Genomic DNA, 15,059 nt, shown 5'->3' on the forward strand with positions numbered 1-15,059 from the left:
TGAGTCTCACCTCTGATCATCACAGTAGAGCTCGTGACGCTGACATTATTTTGTTGCAGTCGGAATTTGTCATGACTATGTTAGTGACGTTTGGCAAAACTGATCACAGTGTAAAAAAAAGTCGTGACATATTGACTGACCAAGCGATGATCGCAAAAATGTCACGAAACGTCATGCATTGATCACACCAATCGTTTTGAGTATCACCACTGATTATCGCAATAGAGTACGCTGACGCTGACATGGATATTGTTTCCGTCAGCTTTATCTATGACATTGGCGGTGACATTTTGCAGCACTGGTCGAAAATCTGAAATCAAAATCTCAACACACCCACATAAAGACGTATAGCACCTCCGCTGATAGTCGAACGGAGCACAAACGGTGTCGCCTTGCGGCCTGGACTGTGGTGTCATTCCGAGTAGATAGACTAATACTAATTGTACGATCGCATGAAACGCCACGGCATAAAAAGGGGCTTAAAAGGCAACCGTGCGACAATTAGGCAAGCCAGATGTACCAAAGGTAGCCACTATTTCGCTTACATTCAAATACACTCATACACAAACGCACATTCCGGCTAGCTTTTCCGCGCATTCTTGTGCTCACGAAAAAAGGGATTTAGGATCGGTTTTTGGCCGCGGGGGCTAGCAAAATCGTAAATTGCTCGGTAAGCCCAATCCAAAACCACGCGCGCCTGTATCGTATTTATTATGCCTTTTTTGTTGTTGCTATAAGTGAGTGAATATTGACAACGTTTCTGCGAGCGAGTAACACAGAATCTTTGACCGCTGAAGCCTCGCCAAACAGCCAAGAAACGAACAACCATACTATTAACGTTACCAAGCGATGTTCACCGAACCAAGAGTGTCCAGTATGTAGACTTAAGCAGAGAGAAAACACACACACGCGCCAGTGAAGCTTTGAAGCCAAGTGATCGAGTATGATGAGTTTCAAGTAATTTAAATAAAAGGAAAAACACACACACAAGCTTGCAGCGGTATGCATCGAGACGGACAGGGACAGACATACCGATGGGGAAAAGGCTAGTGATGCAAAGTGAGAACCCGTACTGTCGGGCGGCTTTTCACCGCCAGCAGGGGATGTGACTGCAAATGTGCTTGCCCCTTCCCTGAGTCTGATAGCAGATGCAGCTGCACACACACACACACATACTAATCTTAAGGCATATCCGCTGCCGTTCTCGTTCTCCCCTTGAGTAGGTCCCCAACCGCATGGAAAACACTCTTATCGGCATGGACAAATTCAGAAAAGGATATAAAACAAACCAAGCAAAAGATGGCATCAGATCAGGAAACAGCGTATGCATGTGTGTGTGTGTGTGTTTATGATATAAAACTGTAATCAAAAAATGTATGAAAAATCAAACATGATAAGAGCAGGAGGATAGCATACAAAAAAATTACAAAAAAATGCATAAAATGACACCGCTAAAGACACACTGCTGATGCGCGCGTGGTGACAACGCGAAACAGCACAGCAGCCGCAGCATACGCCCGCGTTACAGCAAGATAATAAACATGCAAATTGCTTCGAAAAGCTATGGATAATAAAAGCCGCGCGCATGTGTTGGGTTGTGTTTTGCCATGTTTTGCCACCTTCGATGCATTCGAAAAGCATCAAATGGGATGGGGGTAAACCCCTTAACCAGGTCGTCCAACGTCTTGGGTATCGCGTTACACAAAAAAAAGGATGCTGCCTGTGCTCCTTTTGTGCTGTTTGTTTTCCTTCTCTTTTCTGTTTTCTCGCTAGAGCCACACACACAAACAAATCGTTCAATCGTTAACGTTGTGTATCCGCGTGGTATCCGGTGTCCTGTCCCGATTTAAAAAAGCAAAGTAAAATAACAAACAGGAACGTCTGTGGTACCACCTGTCCCGCCTCGCGTGCGGACTGAGTTTTTCCTCCCTTTGCTGGGTAAAAAAAAAAACCTAAAAAAAGTCCATCGTCTCCACGACTTACCGCAACTGTTGACGGCCGGCTGGTGGAAACGCTCGCCCGCCGGCAGCAGATAGAGCGGCCCGGACAGCTGCACGCCGTGGTTGAGGATGGCTTGCAGTGTGCCGACCGCCAGCACCACCCAGCCCCACGACCCTTCCGGGTAGTAGTGGCGGCGCAGGGTGGACGCTTTCGCGGCGGCCTGCCCGGACAGGCAGCCGTGCTCGTTGCAGGTCACGTTCGCGATAATGCCCGCACCGCCATTCGTCGTCGCTGGCGTCGCTGTTGTCGTGGTGGTGCTGGTGGTGCTGGTGGTGGTGCTGGTGATGGTGGTGGAAGTGGTTCCTGTCGCCACACCGCACCCCGTTGCCGTCTCGTGTCCTTCCGTCGGCCGACAACTGAGAGCGGTAGCTCTGTAGAAAAAAAAAAACACACACACACAAACACCAAGGAAGAAGTGATTAGTGTCCGTGTGACCTGCCGTTGACCTTGAATTTGGGGCTCGCGGAGGCTTTTGGGTGTGACTCGAGCGTAAACGAAAATCGGAGCATTTGGTAATTTCCCCTTTGTGTGTGTGTGTGTGTGTACTAGTGGTGCAAGCTCGGTATCGGAACTACACGATTCCGATTCCGTCATCGGAACTGATTCCAACTCCGATTCGGTCTTCGGAATCGATTCCGATTACGATGCCAGAATTGAAATCGGAATCGGCTCCGGATTCGGTTCCGGAATCAGAATCGGATTCGATTCCAATTCCGAATCCGTCTCCGGAATCGATTCCAATTCCGATTTCAGAATTGATATCGGAATCGGTTCCGGACTAGGTTCCGATTCCGATTACGATTCCAGACTCGAAGTCGGAATCGGCTACGGGTTCGGTTCCGGCATCAGAATTGAAATCGGAATTGGCTCAGGATTCGGTTCTGGAATCAGAATCGGCTCTGGAATTAGAATCGGATCTGGAATGAGAATCGGTTCTGGAATAGGAAACGGCCCCGGAATTTCCATATGTCGTCAAATAGTTCATTTCGATGTATATTTCACCCTGTCTGGTCGTACGGAACCGATTCTGATTCCGGAGTCGAATCCGATTCTGTAGCCGAAGCCGAAGTCGATTCCGGAGCCGAAGCCGATTCCGGAGCAGATTCCGCTTCCGGAGCCAAGTCCGATCCTGTAACCGATTCAGGAGACTGATTCCAGACCTACTATCTGGAATCGTTTCCACAAAAATTCGGAGCTAATCAGAATTTCGACCAAAACTTGTTTTTTCCCCATCACTAGTGTGTACCTGTGAATTGCCGCTTCGGGGCACGGGGTCGGAGGCAGCGCGGGAGTCGTCGGGGTGGGTGAGGTGGTAGTGATGGTCGGCACGACGAAGCTGTACGTGCGGCCCTTCGCGTCGATCCGCTGCAGTATCGATGGCCAGGTCTTGCTACCCTTCAGGGAGATGGTGGCCATGGTCGGGCTGCTGCTGCTGCTCCGTGGCTCGGATGCTGACGGCCGGCGTCCGGTGTCATTCGCGCTCGCTTCTGTGCGTGTACATGTGTGCTGTGGCGGAAAATAGTGTGAGAGAGAGAGAGAGGGAAAGAGAAAGAGAGCGAAAGGATCAATTGTGAGCGGCATGCGGGGAGAGCGAGCATTGAAATCGAACGCAATTTTCGGGGGTGGTAAGTAAATGGGTTTCGGTGGAATCTTTAATTGTAATTTATTTTATGTAATGGCAGCTATTCGCTGTGAAACGCCCCATCAAGCGCCTACTAAGGCAACGCTGTACGCTGTCTATCCGTTGCCAGGATTTCGCCATTTTTAGCAGCGAATTTCGAGTGTGGCCACGTCGGTAAAGCTTTTCCATTGTTTGTGCAACTCAGCGGCTGTATATCAGAGTTTAAACCTCCATCGTCATTGGGTTTGCTCAACGACTGAGCAGGCATTTCAGCGTGTATAAGATGTTCCCTATGTTTACGATGGACCTTTCAATTAAATATTGCTCACTACTTACACCAGCTTCATGATTGGACAAGATTTGCCGACCTCACCAATTACCTCGCATTACCTATTATAGTGTTGTACTTCATGAACCTTCTACTGAGATTTTTTTATCTGAAACTTCGCCGGGTAGTCATTAAAATCTCGAATGTGCTCTCTCTAAAGATGTATAAATCCATAAAGATAAATCTCCATAGATTCATAAATCTTCAATGATTCATGAATCTGGATCTTGAGGTTCTGTTGGGTTCTAAGCTTATTTTCAATGTTCTCTGTGATGACATCATTGGCCGGGCTATGAAGACCTAAGGTCTCATCCGGCGAATGACGAGTGATATTCGCGACTTGTCGTGTCTTCGGTCTTTCTAATGTTGTCTTGTGCGCTCTATTCTCGAATGTGTGAGAATTGTCTGGTTGTCTGGTCAGGCCCACAACTGGTACAGGCAGGCTTTGACCGACAACGGTTGTTGAGCCAAAGAAGTAATCGTTGTTTTAGGTTTCCCACCAATAATCTCCCTTCATATACGGAGCGTAGTTCGATTATTGGTCATGAAACATTGTAAATTCGTCGCATTAGAGCCCAGGCCACCTTTATTGGAGGTCTGTTTTCTGCATAGCATTCTTATGCTCAAGCTTCCGCCTCGGTACGCTTTCCGCAATTCAGTGACACAGTTTTGTTCTTCCCCTTTGACTCTCTCTCCTCTTCCCTCCCGCGAGCATTCTGATATTATCTCTGTTCCAATATTTTAGTATTGCATATGTAACAATCTATCACTCATTCTCATTATTATCAACATACATATTATTTTTTATATATTTTTTTGGAAAACGTAATATTCTGAACTATGATATCCACGCATTGTTATAGGAATAGGCTATAGTTTATTAAATATAATCACATTTTACAGCAGCAGGAGCTGTTTTCTGGCTCCTAGAATGACTCAAATCTCAACTGAATCAGGTAAAGATGGAACATTTGCGAGCACACAGCACTCCTGGAAAATCTGGTGGAGTTTAACATCCGGTCAAGATACATTTGACAGTTCTCTATTTTCACAAGAATTATGTTTATTTTATTAAAAAAAAAATAATGATTTGTAAAAAAGTTGTGCGAAGGATATTTAATATGGTTTTTACACGAATCCTTCCAAATAATCACTATCTGCATCAATGATGGTCAGTATCTGGCTCGGGAACTAGGACCCGAAACTGGCTGCCGCCTCCCTGGGAAAGGCCACGTACACGGATTTAATTGGAACGACTAATTGCGCTTTATTGTTGCTGGGCGATCTACTGATACCTCATTCAAATTCGCTAAAAAATAAAATATACAAAGGGTTTCAGTTCCGGGAAGCTAGCTGATCAAATGTGATGCATTTTCTCTGAATTCTTTCGTTGCGGTTTGGCAACTGGCAACATGGCATGGCAAAGTATCGTGCGTTACCGCTACACATACGGCCTACCATTGGCCAATTTTGTAATCCATGACTTTACTACAATTTACAGAAGCTTTCGGTAGTCATCCACATTGAGTTTGAGGCCCTGATCGTGAAAATGCGGTGAAGTCACGTCGCATTGGGAAGAAAGCGCAGCAGATTGGCCCGAAAAGCGTCGGTATGAACTCATTCCTATCATCTGATGGGCGTTATTCTTTCTAAAACTCCCACAAAACCTCTGATTAAGTTTTCCGAATCGTGTCATTCCGAATCGTGTTCATGGTTTTCAGGTAAAACAGCCGCAGCCTTTATTCTGTCCCGAAACTGTTGCTCCTCGCGGACAATCGTGATGCATGTCATTCAATTCCACAATTCAAACGGCTTTAATCGGGAAATTATCAGCATTCGATTACAGGGTTTTCCAGGAGTTCTCATAGCTGTGGGTCAGCTTATTGACTCCTTCTAACGGGATATGAACTTAATGTAATGGGAATTGGACTCTATGGCATCCTTATTGGACAAATCTAATAGGAATTTCTAAGGCGCCTGTCCAAAAAGGGTGCTATAGAGTCCAATTTTCATCATATGATGTTTACTTCCTATAAGACAGAGTCAAGGAAGTGTCCCACAACTATGAACCTGGAAACCCAGAGTGATAATAAATCAGACTATGCTTAGGTTAATCCGATGTAAAAAAGTAAAAATTTTAAATATATTTATGTAAGATCTATAAATAATAATAATCAATGTTGAACACATTTTCTAATTCTACACCCATCCAAAAAATGTCTCATAGAATTAATGCCAAACCACATGCTTCAAATGATATGAGACATCTTCTTCAATGCAAAAATACAACTCGGCAAAAAACAATCTCTAGAAGGTGTTTTTTTTTTTTTATTTCCCAGGTAACGTCACAGCTCCAAAAGACAGTAAATAAGCAATCTCGAACGCAATGCTTGTAGTTTGTTGAGCTCGTCTTGTGCGATACAAACATTGTTAGCGAACGTTACCCCACCAACTGGAAACTATTTTTAACTAGAGCCGATGTCATTGACACTGGGAGATCGATCTCAACAGTCAACGCCGTAAAAACCAGGATCCGCTTCACCAACGCTTCACCAAGGACCAAGTACAATCAAAACGAGCAGCAGTCTCCCCCCCCTCCCCACGCTCGATGCATTTGTTCCGGAGCGTCATTAAACCTTGTTGAGATTGGCTCATTAAATGGTACATTAAACTCTATGTGGTGCAATTTTAAAGTGGTTCCGCTCCACTTTTGCGCTCCACAGGAGGTTGCGTGTGTGGAGGCGCTTCCAAGAACATCTCGAACTATTTCGAGTGCTTACACTTCCTCGCTAGTGCGTCCAGTTTAAACTTCTGTCCCATCTTGCATCACCAATAGACGGAGGTGTATTAATCAGTTTGAAAACCCGGCGCACATTGAGACGAATTTGATTTTTACAGCCTTTTGCATCGCTTTGGGGAGGGCCGTCCCTGCCCACCCGTGGTCCCAGTGGTCGCCGTGGTTTTATTCTGGAGTGAGTGCCAGTTTTTGCGTCGTAAATTTATTAGCAGGCTGCACATTTGTTTCCAGCTGTTTTTTATTATTACTATTACTGTTGCTTCTCCTCTCCATTCGTGGGGGGGGGGGGGGATGGTTCGAGAAGATTTGATATTTGGGGGGGAAACACACTAAAGTGTGAAGCATAAAAATGGAAAAAAGATATGCTACCGTTTTGCCTTTGCCGAGCGTCTGGCACTCCCACGCACTCCGTGCACGCCCCGTCGATTGGCGGGTGGGATGCGCTGCTGCAGACTCAACGAGCCCCCTTGCCCCCTCTTGCCATCACCCCCCTGCTAGGGCGGTAGAAGGAGCGGGAGGATTAGATTTATTGAACGACATTCAACACACTGCTGAACTGCGGGGCACGTTCACCCTGTTTGACTTAAGCAAACGTCAAACAATTCATCTATTTCCAAATTAAATTTGAGATGTCCTTCATGAGCAGCCCGAAATCTCCGACGGCACACACACACACACTCGAAACAGATTCGTCCACCGGCTGCTTCGGCAAAGTTTATCGGTCCAAGAGGAAAAGTGTCGAAATCAGCACAGTTCGCCCGTAGGAAAGGTTAGGCGAACCACTGCCACCCCCGGGGGGTTGGTGGTGGCATATGGGCAAATGTTTACCTCGCACACACGCACGCACACACACGCATACCGGCGTACGAATCGGTGTGCCGGTTTGCTGGTGTAAAGGAGCATTCACGTTGGGCACGCAGGAGCGACCGGTGGTTGTTCCAGAACGAATTGGGACCAAAGTTGAACCTGGGCCACCCAGACGACCAAGACGAAATTCTTCCCTCTTCCCCCGACTCCCTCACCCCCCCCCCCCCATCCATCCATCCATCTCCTCCGCAGGATTCTACTGCTGCCTGCAAACGACGAACCCTCCAAGGTTAGCAGCCGGTTATCGCGTTTGGTTTTTTTCGTAGCACGGGCGCCGTAGCGTTGGCGTGTAGCGCAAGGGCAACAGACAGGCAGCAGAAAGGGAAAATGGGATGAAAAGCAATATTTTACCACCCTGCGGGGTCTGTCTCTATGTGTGTGTGTGTGTGTGTGTGTGTGTGTGTGTGTCACGCTTTATGGACCGTTTGGACCGCTGCGCACGAAAGTAGGACATTGGTGCACCTTGCCCTGGCTCAATAAAGCGAGAGAGAAATAGGCGTATGTGTGTGTGTGAGAGAGAGAGAGGGCAAGAGAGAAAGAGAGAGAGAGCGAACAGCGAGAAAGATAGGCAATCCGCAGCACACAGTGGAGATGTTCATTCATTTTTGCGCTCCTGTGGCTGTGAATGGCACGGGCGAAAGCTTCTGTTGATAAGATTCGCTCGTTTCGGAATGTCCCCGTGTGTCCGTGTGTGTGTGTGTGTGTGTAGGACGGGGTGGGGGCGTAATGAGGCATGGGTAGTCGCATGACGCAGCCGGGCGGCCCCAGACGCGAGAGAGAGAGAGAGAGTGGCCGTGGAGTCGAAATGATGGTTTATTTAACCCACGTCATAGCAAAATGTTGGCTTTTACTTTACGAGCCAGCCGGCACCCGGACGGTACAAAGGGCGAGTGTGGGGACGGGGAGAGGAGAAAGAGGAGCGATGAGTGGGCGGCTGTGGGGCTACTGGCTACGGGGGAGGGACGCTGGCACGCTGTGCGCACTACCTACAGATATCTATGCTAATAAAGGAATCCCTTTAAATTTGCTGCCGCCTCACCCGCATCGCACGCGGGTGGCAACTGTTTTACAGGGTTTCTCGCAATTTATTGGTTGGATCCCATCAATTTTTGGTTGGTTCCCATATTTTTTTAGTGCGTTCCCACGATTTTTTGGCCGTTTCCCAGATTTTTTTGGTCCAATTGTATTGATATCCAATCGGAAAATACCAATAAATTATGGGAACGAACTTAAAGTTTATGGGATACGACCAAAAATTCGTGGGAACGCACCAAAAAATCATGGAAACTGACCAATAAATCGTGGGAAACCCTGTATGTAGCCTCCTTGTGTTGCCTCCTTACTTCGGTTCTTTTTTTTTTTCGTTTGCATCCTGCAACGGTCGGAATAGCAGAGCTTGCGGCTTTTTTTTTTTGCACATTTTGCTCCCTCGTTTGCGGTTGTGATGAGCCGGCCGAGCAGCACACGGAGCTAAACTATCGCAACTGGCAGCCTCTTGGGGCGCGTATGTGCCATGCCCCATCCGCTACGGTACAACCGACACACACACACACACACACAGACCGTAATGAGGGATTATTGGACCGGAGCGGACCGAAAACAAAGGGGGGAAAAGCACAGCAGAAGGGTCAGCCACTTCTTGACCGGGCTTCGATAAACTGATGGCCGGATGATTTAGGGGCTATCCATCTTTTGCCCGCGCAACCTGCTGCTGTGACAGGAGCGTTTTGGGCTGCTGGCTCGAAGGAGTAACCACCGCCGATTACAAAGATTATGACGTACCGGCCCGAATCATAAGCTAAACCCCGTTCGGACGTCCTTGCCCAAAGGATCCCGGGGTCCTTTCTTTTTTCTTGCTTCTCCAGCGCAGTACCACTTGCTGCAGTGTGTTGTGAGTGTAACCATGGACCACGGACACGACAGCCCTTGTTTCAGAATCGATCCTCCTCTCCCTCCCATTGGTGTAACAGGGGAAGGCGAGAGGGCCGAGAGTGTTCCAGCTTGTAAAAAGAACGGATCATTCATTACTTGGTCGTTGGCCCAGACGAGCCCGTTCTGGCTCTTTGTATGAGTGTGTGTGTGTGTGTGTGTGTGTGTGAGTGTGTATGCGCTCGAATGATGGCCCTGAGGCATCTGGCATCTGCTTTGCAAGATAGCACCGAACGAGCGAGTCCAATAAGAAAACAGAGAAAAAAAAACAGAACAAAACATTTTCCAAATAAGAAAAAAGAATGATACCACTGTTCTGTTCTTGTTGGTCGATTTTGGTGCCCGGTGTCGTTTTCGGTCGGTTTGGGTAAAGCCAACTGGTTTCGGCATGCCCGCTGCACCCCGCTGCCGGAGTGTGCCTTGTTAGCAAACGGGGCCAAACAAGCCGCTGCTTGGTGGAAGGATTGAACGTACCCAAAAAATACCCCTGAAAGTATGCAATCGGCACCAACCGGTTGGAAGCATTTTGCATACTCTTACGTCATTAGGAGCCGTGAGATCAATTGTTAATGCGTACACTCTTAAAGGTATGCACTAAAAGTTAAATAACTAAACACGTAAGTGAATATGGAAAAAGTGAAAATATCTTAAAAAAATATGTTTTTAAAATTACTATAAATATAAAGAGAGAAAAAAGAAAACAATTTAGTCAAAACTGAAAACAAAAAGCAAAAATATGATGAATTGAATATGTTAAGCGTTTTAAGTCAATTAAAAAATGCAAAGAGAAAACAATATTTACTTTTTACTACAAATTCACATTTTGAGTACACACACACACATACACACACTTGTTAACAATTGAACGTGGTGTATAAAACAGTCTACTCTAATGGAACGTTCATACGACAAGTTAATGCCCTGTTAATCTTAAGGAAAAATAAGAAAAAAATGTGTTGATTTTCGAGTGCAAGAGTGTTTTCATAAAGGACATCAAATAACTCATAAAACCATTGCCTTATTTAAACAATGTTTTAATATTCATGGGAGCTATTGCAATTCAAATTGTGTCTTCTTTTGTAGAACTTGAAGAACAAATTGTAGAATAACTTATTCTGAATGTTATGTCCAAAAATCTAATAGTATAGTCCATATTACTTTTTCTAATAGTATTATTCCTGAAGGGATTCCTGAAGGTATAATAAGAACACAGTTTATCTGAATAGCAGTCATTTAAATGACGAGTTTGCACAATTGCAATCCTGTTTATAAGAAGTGAAATATACGTTTAAGCAAATTTTTAAGAATAAGATTATAAGTATGCAATTTTCAGCTGAAATGGTAACATTTTTAAGAAGCTTTTCCATAAATATAAATATGAAAATAATAAGTGACGTACACAGTACTCCTTTTTATTGAGCGAAACAAAAAACTACTCTGCACGTATTTGCTAGCAACAATGTTTTTGAAAATAAGTTGAACCTAGTTCGTAACCGTCGTTGTGGTATGCAAACGCGTCCGAAAAAGTTCCTGCAACAGATAACCGTGAAACAAATCGATTTGTTTCTCTTGCAACAAAAATGTCCCCGCAGCATGGCTTTGACAGCTCAGCCGATACCGATTTGGCAACAAATGTTAACGCAAATAGTGATTTAGATATAATTTAAAAAAAAAAAGAAATTAAAAAAAGCCTTATTCATTGAAATCATAATTGTCACAGGCTACAAATCATACCTGATGACGGGGACCCTCCCTTGCACAGTGTGCATTAACATCCAATCCAGTACAGCAATAGAGACGCCCTTAAGCCTTTAAGCCGCATGAACAAGCTTACTGAAGCAAGCTTAAAAACAAACGCCTAAACGGTATGCAATTCCAGCCAATAAGCAAATAGGTCTTGTTAAGGTTTGCCTTCGAACAGGTTCAAACCAGCCCCATTGGGGAGGGGGGAGATTCGTATTCTTTCCAGTTTTCACTCCCCTCATTTCCCCATTCCCTTGTCCCCTTCCATCTCTCTCTCTTGTCCTCTCCCTCATTAGCGTGATTACATATTTTTCGGGACCTGAAATTGGACCAGCACTCCAGCTGGTGGGCTGCTCCTTTCGTTTCTGTGCATACACACAGACACACACACACACACATAACGAGTGCACAGCCCCTTCCCATCAACGAGCCAGGGATCCAGGACAGCCCAAATGGGTCCAGTCTGTCGTGCCGATGCTGCCCGATGCAACGCCAACAGTCAGTAGGTCATTCCGAAATCGAGCAGGCGGGATAAGAAGAGGCCACACAAAGATGCACACACACACACACACATGCACACAAACATACAGAGAGCGTGTAGACCGACGCGAGCCTGACCAAGTTTGGTTGGGCGTCAACATACAGCGACATAAACATACACACAAACACACAAACACACACAGAGAGAGAGCAGTGTGCTGTCGTCGCCATAGTATCTCGGGCACGCTGTCGTCAGATTGCATTCCGCAAGGGGCGTGCGAGGTGCGAGGTTATTGGCGGGAAAGGTACAGGGAGACCATGACCTACATAGCGGTCGAACGCTGGTCCGAGCGCGCGCGCCTGCATGTATGTAAGCCGCCCGCCAGCGGCACCGGGAGTGCAGCGGGTGCACATACATTCAGGCGCTCTGTGCGGCCTGTGACGCCTCGGCTACTTACAGTGTGGGGCGGGATGGTTTTTGTTGCTGTTGTTGGTGTTGTTGTTGTTGTTGTTGCGGTTGTTGCTGTTCGGCTTCTTCGGCTGCTGTTTGGTTGCAGAGCGTGTTGATTGCGTGAGATTTGCACACAAATTTACATCAACACACACACACACACAGAGAGGCACTGGCAACGGTGGCAGGATGGCAGGGTGGCGGAAACGGCGCTGAGCAGGGGATTGTTTTTCCCCCAGGATGTTGAGGTTATGGTTGAGTTGATAGTTGAGCGTTGAGCTTGCGGGGCAGGAGTATCACTCCGTTGCACTCGAGCGATCGCGTCGTGCTCTAGAAACACAAACCACAGACAAACACACACACACACACTCAAGCACTTTACCACGTAATCACACTTACAAAATTACACACACACACACATACACAAACCCTTTTTTTTTTGCTAGTTGGCGAACGCCAAAATAGAGGGACCGGGCTGCGGGCACTGTTTTCGTTTCGGCGAGCAAGTGTGCGCCACTGAAAACCTAAGCAGCATTATTTGCGGATAGAAAGGTAGTGGTTGAGAGGCTTCTGCTTTGTTTTATTTTATTTTTTTTAAAGTATTTGGTTTAGGGGGGATAAAATGGAGCGGGGAAGCCGTAAGCCGAACACCGATAAGCCGCGTTGGAAAGGAAAGGCGCGGTGCGATTGTCGCCCGTGCGGCGCATAAATATGTAAACTAAGGTGATGTTATTTTCAAACCTTCCCCCTCCCTCGCACCTCCATCCTCTTTCCTCCTCACCCTGGCCCAGTGCTCGCGGCGGTACGGCCGCAAAATTGGTTGCGACACAAGAAAAGATGCGCCCGCCTCCTCGCTAGCGGCCGTTACGCCGGGTAGCGCGCTTTCATCTATCCGATTCCTTTCGAAGTAAGAAAGTGGCAGCTCAAGGGAAGAAAGAGGGAGAGGGGGGGAGGTGTGTTTCTCAGTGCTAGTTTTGAAATCAAAAATATTAACCCCTTGTTAGCGAACCCCTACGCAGTTCCGCTGCTGAGAGTGGAGCAAGCTGGGCAGCTACCGAAATGTAAACAAAATCAATTTAAACTGTCCGGACGCCTCAACGATCGGGTCGCTAACGGGGACGCATCTTTTTTATGAAGGGGGGAGGGGGGTATGGGGGGATGACATGGGGCGGTGGAAATAATGAGGCAGGCCCTGTGAGGAGTGGTGAAACCCTTACTCCAAAAACACGCACTCGGTGCACATTTGCAATTATTGCGACCACTCGCGGCTAATTTCTACACCGTCCGGCCTGCTGCAAACGGTGCGAGGGTTTGAGGGGGGGGGGGGGAGGGGTGGCTGTTTCGGCTCGTAAAATTGATTGGCTAGGAACAGAAAGAGCAGCAGGAGGAGGGGCAGTGGAAGACGCCGTTCGATGTAACAAGTAGCTTGAAGCGGGGATGGGGACCGTTTCTATGCATATGATCGGAGCGGGAGTGAAATTGGAGGGAAGTAGTGGGAGAGGGGGAGGGGGGCCACGCCGCAAACATCAACGGGGCCACTTACACATTAATTTTTGTCGCGTTTATGAGCGTCCGCGGTGGGCCGCGCGGGTGACATTAATTGATATGATGTTCTCGTAGTGTTTACGCGCGCACTCGACCAAACATACGAAATGGAAATAAAAAAAAAACACCCACACACACACACACACACACGCTCGTATTGAGCACCGGCAGTAACGCGGTCTGCACCCCTTTGGGGGTGGTTTGTGTTTTCCTTTTTGTTGTTGTTGCCTTTTTTTTTTGCTTGCTTTCTTTCCTTCGTTCGCTTCACGCACGCCAACACCGACTCTTTATTAGTGGCTGCACCGAGCGGGTGCCAAGTGTCTGGGTCAATTCGGCTAAGCACGTGTGGCACGTGCGACTGGCCGTGCCCGCTGGAGACCGTGGCGTTGGATTCGATGCAAGCGGATAAAACGGATTCGAACGCGGTCACCTGGCCCACCGGCAAGGGAAACGGGCCCCTTGGACGACTAGCTCGAGCGCGCGCGCGCTTGCAGGTCGCACAACCGACACGGATCGACTGACCGTGGCGGACACTGAACGATGGCGTCGCTAGCAAAGACCGCCAAAGCATCTATTTTCTGCCTCACACCACCCCATCGCCACAAGTGCCACTCCACCGGCAGTGGAGCGCGGGTTCCCTTGCGACGCCCGAACACTTTCTCTCCCTCACAAACAAAAACCGTTCCGCAAAACCCGCATCGTATGCGTATCTCTTTGCCTTTACTTTCTCTCGCTCTTCCACTCTCTCTCTCTCTCTCTCTCTCTCTCGCTCCAGCGATGCTCTCGGCGTAGTAGCACCGTGATCAACGTCATCAACGGGTCCAGGGGTTCTGCGCTCGCCGAAAAGCTCCCGATCGGAAGCTGCGGCACGCTCGGGCACAGCGCACAACCGTTCGGGTCGCTCCTGCTCGTGTCTTTTAGTAGTCGCGTCGCAGAGCGAGCAGGCGAGCGCGCGAGCGTGCGAAAGAGAACGGAGGGCAAACCCGGTGGGGATGTTTGTTGCGTCTGAACGTCGGTCGGTTTCTGTCAGCTTCGACAGTTCAGTTTGAAAGGATGCTTTACGGTGTAAGGATTACAAACACTCTCGCACACCGGCAGGCAGTGCCGATTTCTTTCACTCGCTCTCCCGCTCGCTTAGTACACATTTGTATGTCACTCCATCTTTCTCTCTCTCTTTATATCGCTCTCTCTCTCTCTCTCTCTCACACACTTTGCTTTTGCCACTTAGTTTACACGTCAATCGGTGCTAATCTTCTCACTTGATTATTGCACCTTTCACAACGGGTTAGCACACAAC

General features: G+C 47.5%; 1 protein-coding gene across 2 annotated transcripts in view; it reads right to left on the reverse strand.

The window, feature by feature from the left end:
• LOC120906829 (monocarboxylate transporter 12-like) overlaps nucleotides 1-14,264 on the reverse strand; it is a 119,037-nt gene extending 104,773 nt beyond the window's left edge. The window contains exons 1-4 of one of the 2 annotated variants that reach the window (XM_040318891.1): nucleotides 13,761-14,264; nucleotides 12,225-12,741; nucleotides 3,248-3,507; nucleotides 1,984-2,372 (exon numbers count right to left, since the gene is read on the reverse strand). In XM_040318891.1, the coding sequence (XP_040174825.1) occupies nucleotides 1,984-2,372; nucleotides 3,248-3,417 (559 nt within the window). In that variant the 5' untranslated portion in view covers nucleotides 3,418-3,507; nucleotides 12,225-12,741; nucleotides 13,761-14,264. The remainder of the gene's footprint in view (nucleotides 1-1,983; nucleotides 2,373-3,247; nucleotides 3,508-12,224; nucleotides 12,742-13,760) is intronic. The other variant, XM_040318892.1, reaches the window with a different exon arrangement.
• Nucleotides 14,265-15,059: the final 795 nt, after the last annotated feature.

Source organism: Anopheles arabiensis, chromosome X (assembly GCF_016920715.1).
Source record: "Anopheles arabiensis isolate DONGOLA chromosome X, AaraD3, whole genome shotgun sequence".
Taxonomy (NCBI): Eukaryota; Metazoa; Arthropoda; class Insecta; order Diptera; family Culicidae; genus Anopheles; species Anopheles arabiensis.